The 7,427-nt window shown below is 38.1% G+C and overlaps 1 protein-coding gene across 1 annotated transcript; it reads right to left on the bottom strand.

Moving 5' to 3' along the window:
- Window positions 1-930: 930 nt before the first annotated feature.
- Window positions 931-2,030, bottom strand: LOC122508808. Its single transcript, XM_043622368.1, has 2 exons — window positions 1,677-2,030; window positions 931-1,191 (listed from the first exon to the last, which is right to left on the bottom strand). Exons 1-2 carry the CDS (start codon window positions 2,028-2,030, stop codon window positions 931-933), a joined length of 615 nt encoding a protein of 204 aa, XP_043478303.1.
- Between the last annotated feature and the right edge of the window lie 5,397 nt (window positions 2,031-7,427).

Raw genomic sequence — 7,427 nt, 5'->3', positions numbered from 1 at the left:
TTGATTTGTGAAGTTTAGAAAGTGGCGCCGCTGAGTGGTCTCACCTATTTTTTTGTGCATTTCGGGCCAAACGTATCGTTTTCCAATTATCTGACGTAAAACGCGCGCACTAGGATGAGATAACGAATGAAATGATTTAATTAATCTTTCTCGCAGGGAATCAGGAATGAACGGACGCAAACTATCACCAGACGAATCGCAGAATAATTCGATGTTTTCGGGGCCAAAGATAAATTTCTTTAGTCGAATGGACCACTCTGAATTCGAAATTGCCTATTTTAAACCCTCGTCCGAAGCCTAAGCTTTCGCCAGATCGTACAAACCAATTTCGGAAGCAAAGGTTACCGCCTCCACGCGGGATAATGCGTCAGCGATAATATTATCTGCACCGGACAACTTTCGCTGCTGGCGCGGTGATGATTTCTCCAATTTCTGTTTAAAAGCGAATATAAGCGGCCTGTGATTTGTGACTATCCGAAACTCGCGACCCTCGAGGAAATAGCAAAAATATTTAATTGATTCAAAAGTAGAAGTTAATTCGCGGTCAAAAGTACTATAATTTTTCTGAGTAGGTGTAAATTTTCTTGAGAAGAAAGATAACGGTCTCTATGAACCCGAGATCATCTGTTCAAGTGCAGCTCCCATTCCAAAATCTGATGCATCAGTGACCAGTCGGGTGATAGCATCTGATTCTGGGTGAGAGAGCAAAGTAGAATTAGCAATTTGATTTTCGATTTCCTCGAAAGCCGCGTTAGCCTCAGGATCCCATATGATTGGGGTTTTGTCGTTCTTTTTCGAACCGACAAGAAATTTATTCAAAGGAGCAAGCACTCGCGCAGCGTTACAAATTCTCCGTCGATAAAAATTTATAAAACCGACAAATCGACGCATTTCTGAAACTGTTGTGGGTTTCGGATATGAAAGAATCGCCTAAACCTTTTCCTCGGTGGGACGAATGCCCTGATGATCGATCATGTGGCCAAGAAATTCCAACTGAGATTGACCAAATTCGCATTTTTCGATATTTATTCGCAAACCAAAATCCCGCAAACGGGAAAGTACCTCGTTAAGATGCTGTTCATGCTCCACAGGGCTGCTGGAAGCAATAAGAAGATCGTCAATGTATGCAAACACGTAGTCTAAACCATCGAGAGCTCGAGACACATACCGCTGAAATGTAGCGCCTGCATTCTTCAATCCGAAAATCATCATTGGGAATTCGAACAACCCGAATGGAGTGATGATTGCTGTCTTGGCAACATCCTCCCTGCCAGATTAGCAGTGAAATCATGCAAATAAGGTACTGGGTATCGATCCGGTTCGGTCACAGCGTTAAGTCGACACAAGGACGCCATTCAACGTTCTTCTTCAAAACCATGTTGAGTGGAGCGGCCTAGAAACTGCTTGATCGTCGACATACCCCGAGTTGCATCCAAGTCCGAAATTGAGCCTTCGCCGCCGACAACTTTTCAGGAGAGAGACGACGAACGCGCTCAGCGAGAGGGGGACCGTTAGTAACAATATGGTGGTAAACGTCTTGTGTATTTGTTGAAATTCCCTGCTCAGGTCCTGTAACCACTGGATAATTGGATAAAATTTCGGCAAAAGGGACCTCATAATTTACAGAAGTTGTATAACTGCTAACTGCAGTTGTATAACGATGATACCTTACGAACCTCACAATCTCTCGTTAAACTAGTGACCGAATCGATCAATTTTCGTCGAGCTAAATCAACAAGAATATTATTATTGGCTAACAGATCTGGCCTGATGATTGGGTAAGGTACTGCAGCCAAACAAAAATTCCAATTAATGTCCCTCCTCAATCCAATGTCCAACGACAAACGCTTTTCTCCAAAAGTTGGAATTTTAGAATCATTTGCCGCGTAAAGAAAAATATCAGTAGGTCTGAGCCTCGAATTTGACTGTATCGGAAGAAGGGACACGTCAGACCCAGTATCGATCAAAAAAAGAAGACCTGATTTTCGATCTCTGATGTGGAGACGCTTAGAGTTTACGCCGAAACCCATAGTCTCCGAACGAGGAGGCGTTTTCAGTTTTCCAACTGTCGATTGTTATTATAATTATTATTATTTAAAACGGTTGAATACGAACACGGTTTTTTGCATTTGGTGGCTTTATTACCAAATTTATGGTGATACCAACAATTCAATTTATTATTTGCAGAACACGAGCGATTTCTAACATTTTCTGATCATTGCGAGATCGAGAATGAGAACGATTGTTTTCCTTAGAAAACTTAGTACTTAACGCGCTAACTTGAGCAGCTAATTCGCTAATTTAATTTTCGATTACTGATAATGGATTTAAACTCGAATTAAAAGATGACGTACCGACCGCGGAACACGAATTCGGAATATTTATTGTTTCATAGACTTTATCAGCTAAATCTGCTAAGTCTTGAAGATCTTCCACATGACTAGCGGCTAAAATCGCGCGAGTTGAAGACGGTAATTGGTCGAGAAACACCGATTTAATAACTGCTTCGCTACAATGCGCGTCGCCTAAACCTCGTAAACGTGTTAAGATCAACGTTGGCTTTCGTCGGTTGGGATATCTCCCTTAAGAAGCTGCCTAAGCTTAGTTTCCGTAGACACAGAATAATTAGCGATTATCCGATTTTTAATCTGAGTGTTGGTCGAATTGATAAAATGTCACGAGCGCAAATTAAAATCTCAGGATCTAGTTCCGCAATTACGTGATTAGCTTTTGTTGATTCCGCTGTAATGCGACCGTTAAGAAAAACCAATTCTATTTGCAAAAACCAAAAGGTAGGATTACTTGAAATAAACAGAGGCAATTTATGATGACGATAGTCGTCGATGCGAGGCACCTCCCGCAGATGCTCAATATTTTCGGTAACTCGATTCAATTGTTGCTGCAAATCAATTAAACGTTCATCGACGGGCGGTGGTCCGGTCGCGATCTCATCTCCTTCAACCATGATGTCGAAAAAAATTGATACAAATTAAACACGATAAAAATACGCGAGGTACCCGTCGCTCACCATAAACAAAAAGAAAATATAAAATATTCTAAATAAAATCGCGAGAGACTAATAAAAAGAAAAATAACTTTAAATTAATTTGAAAAATAAAATTCGATATCAAATTCAGCAAAGTTCCCTCGATAAATAGTAAATCAGTCGTGTTATGTTTGAATTCGATTGTTTATAATTTAATTATTATTTATTTGAAAGTTTTTATGTTTTAATCGAATTCAGACTTAACTGTATTAAAAATGGATTTTTTGATATTCTTAAAATAATAAAACACTCAGTATTTTATTAGTAAGAAATGAATGTTAAGTTCATTTTAAGTAAATATTTTTATTAAAAATTTAGGATCCCCCCTTTAAGTACGTTATTAATTCAACGTCTTCAGTTATACGGTATTAAGTTTTATAAAAGAATAATAAAAAGATGGATTGAAATAGGTTGTAAGACACAAATAATTACTCTATCGTATTAATGACATAATATAGGTTATTTTATTTGTTTCCAAAGTATAAAGTAGTAATAGCAAAAAGTACAGTAATAATTACAATAGAATTATCCCTTGAAAATATCGTACATAAGATTAGTAATAAAAATTATTTATTAAAAAATGACCCCTTTTAAAAATATAATTAACGATATAAATTCTTTAATTTTTTTTAACATAAAACACATTATTTATTTATTTATTTAACAAGTATACGGGACAAGCCCTTTCGTACATAGTACTCTTACAATCTAAAAGTTGCAACCGCAACTTATATTATACAATATTAACTGTGTAATCAACGCTAGGTAGTTTTAACTCAAAAGTCTAAAATAAACTTACGCAATGAAGAGGTGAATCTTAAGAAGTTACTATAAAAAAAGTCAACAATATTTGACATAGAATTAGCCTCTCTACTTAATCTTGTTACATAAAAGAGTGATATCCGTAGTTTATTCGATGAAAGGACTCCAAAAACAGTGTATAATTTCTAGTTGCCCTTATAGGGACAAACATATTAAATAATGATAATAAATTTGAACAATTATTTATACCATTTATAATCTTATAAAAAAGTCAAGTCATTAAAAAGAAATCTGGATGCAATTAGTAGAGTATTAAATGATAATCTCAATGTACTGTAGTCATGGGAGTATCTGTCAAATTGAACATTAATTTGTCTCGCTACAAAACGAAGAAATCTATTTTGAATTCTTTCAATTCTAATTATGTTAAAATCATAAAATGGCACCCATATTACAGAAGCATACTCCAGCAGCGATCTTACCAAAGAGAAGTAAAGAATTCTTAGTGTATTAATATTATGAAACATTGATGCATTTCTAATTATGAAACCAAGAGCTCTTAAGGCTTTTGAAATTACTTCAGATGTATATCTCCCTATATTACAAAAATATATCGCTGTCGCCGCTGTTTCAAGATTCCATCCCCCCTCCTCAAAGGTCAAAGGTCAAAGGGCAAACATAACCTCAAAACTCCGTTCCCACTCACAGGTCAAACATAACCTCAAAACCCCCTTCCCACTCACAGGTCAAACATAACCTCAAAACCCCCTTCCCACTCACAGGTCAAACATAACCTCAAAACTCCCTCCCTACTCATAGGTCACATGGCAAATATGACCACAAACCCCCCTCCCCACTCATAGGTAACATGACAAATGTAACCTCGAAACCCCCTCAAAACATTACCTTAAACCCTCATTTATATTATAATACAGGACAATCATAACCTCAAAATCTCCCCTCTCCTCTATTCTCACTCACATGTCACACGTCAAATATAACCTCAAAATTGCCCCTCCCTCTATATCCCCAAGGACAGGTCACAGGGCAAGTACACAGTAAAAAGTAAATCTTAATTTAAGAGCTGCCTTAAATTCAACACTGTCTGCTATAATGTTAAAGGATACGAAAAACGTGCGTAAATTCAACATTGACTGTCTTAAAAATGTTGCATCTTAATTGAAGGCAGCTTTCGTGCCTTAAAATAAGATTTTCTTTTTACTGTGTATAACCTCAAAGGCCTCTTGCAAGTGAAAGCTATAGTATATTCAAAACAACCTTTTTTTACTTTTATATTAATTATTAATAAATTATAATTATTATAATTAACAATAATAATAAAATTCATAATTTCAACATAGAATTTTATGTTATTTATGTTATTTATTTATGAATTTTATGTTTTTATTTTTTTTTTAAACCAATAATTATAATTTTTAAATATTATAAAATACTATTGACGTAAATTATTAAAGAAAGAAGAAGAAAAAACAAGGGGGTTGGCGCGCGAAGCGCGCAGGGGGGCGGAGCCACCCTAGTATATATATATATATATACATACTTCAGATTTTTTATTTTTATTAAGATTATATAGAATCTAAAAATGAGTAAACATGTTAATTAAAATTAAGAACACTTTACACTAATAAGCATAAACAAATACTAAGGAATAATATATATATATATATAATATATAATATATATATATATATATATTGTGACGTATAATTTTTAACTAATTTTAATTTAAGCTAAAAGTTCTGCTTACGTCAGGCAAAATCCTACGCTTTCCAACAATAATAATAATATGAAATTTAATAGTTTCGCCGTCAGGCGCCAATTAATTTTAGAGATAATTAATAAACTATAACTCAAGCTCGGCTCAACATACAACTCAACACCTCTGAGTTTCTCTCTTACTCAGAGGGAATTTTGCTCGAACAATTGGCAAGCAGAAATGCCAACGACGAGACACGACTGGCTAAATACTGGCACGACTTACCCACGACGATCGGCTCTATTCCCTTTCTTGGGCTATTTCTCTTCTCTCGGCTCTCCAGTGGTCGTTCTCTCTAAGTGGCACCGGCTTAATCCCAAGGAGAAGAAATTTTACAAACACACACAATTTACTTCAATTTACACTATTTATTCACTCAAAGGAAATAATATCACAAGCTTCACGCTCTATTCCTCGGCTCTAATCTCACAAGATTGTCTCTCACTATATGACTCAAAATTAAACTAGAAAACGAAATTTTCCTCGGCGCTACGATGTTCCGTAGAAGTCGTCTCGCGAATTCCCAAAAACGTTATGGTGGCAAAAGTACAGGACACCTGTAGCGTCCCTAATTTCGCCACATGTCGTCGTCTTCTTCATCTCCTCTTCTCTCTCACTCCGCTAGCTCTCCTATCTCTTTCTCTCTCTATACTCACCGGCCCTGCCCTCTGTCACTTTCTTCGTGACTATCTTGCCGCGCGACACACTTTCACCGCCGCTAGTGGGTCGCCCGGCAATACAGGCTTTCCAATTATCATACCGATTAGCTTTTTGGTTCGGGGATCGCTCCGACAGGTGTAGTGACGATTTACATCGTTACAATCCCCTCCCCATGACCGGTAATACTTTTAGTAGTACCGTCATCACATGACAGAAACTATTCTCTTCAACTGGCCTTCCCAAGGCTCTCTTGGCACTCCTTTCCTTCCAACTGGCAACTCTCTTACTCTCAACTGGCATACTCCTCTCTCAAACCTCACTCCCTCTTTTAAACCTCACTGACTTCCTCTTTTCTCTGATCTCGCCTTTCGTTCGTCTAGCAATTGACGTATAGCTAGGTGGCAGCTGGGAGACCCTCAAACGCCTTTGTTAAGGTCAGGATACTTTGGACTAAATCCTCGTCGTTTCCTTCTTCTTCCTTCTTCTCGTCTGTGGCCGTTTGATCTCCGTCTTTCTCATTCTCCAAGTCGAGTTCCTCACTCTGTGGATCTGGCAATACTGAAACTTCCTCGACTACTTCTTCCTCTTCTTCTCTGCTTACAGGTTCTCTCTTGGCTTGAGCGTCCCTCTCGTACGGTTTTCCCATAAAACGCGCATAAGCTCTGGCACAACGTGGACATCTTTCCACGGTGGTGTGACGTCGACAGCAATTCCAGCAGTAATCACGGCGGATAGGATAACGGCAGTTTTCGGCACTATGTCCTGGTCGCCAACAGTTGAAACAACTATACGGCGGAGGATCGAGTGTTCTCAAGGTAGGAATAGCCAACAATCCTCCAAAACCTATTCCTCTGGTCTTGGGCTTGATTGGTGGTCCATCGTACTCTCTGACTCCATCCTCTTCTCCTTGGCGTAGTCCTTTGATCACTGGGTGTTGTGCTGGTCCTTCTTTCGGTCTGGCTCTCGATTTTGGCTTTGGTTCGTTCGGTGGTCCCGGGTGAGGACTAGTCGACCTCTTGGCTTTTGGTGCTGATTCTTGGCTTTCAAAGTCTTCGCTCGTCCATTGTCTCGCACTTCTTTCTCGAATGGCCTTTCTTTGTTTAGCCTTAGCTTATTCCAAAGCTATTGACGTCAGTGGTTCTTGATGTCTGAGGAAACACTCTAATTCGTACTCTGCTAATC

Source organism: Leptopilina heterotoma, unplaced genomic scaffold, assembly GCF_015476425.1.
Source record: "Leptopilina heterotoma isolate Lh14 unplaced genomic scaffold, ASM1547642v1 Lhet_571, whole genome shotgun sequence".
Classification (NCBI taxonomy): domain Eukaryota; kingdom Metazoa; phylum Arthropoda; class Insecta; order Hymenoptera; family Figitidae; genus Leptopilina; species Leptopilina heterotoma.
The sequence above is the reverse complement of the archived record's forward strand: the minus strand, read 5'-3'. Positions and strand labels throughout refer to the sequence as shown.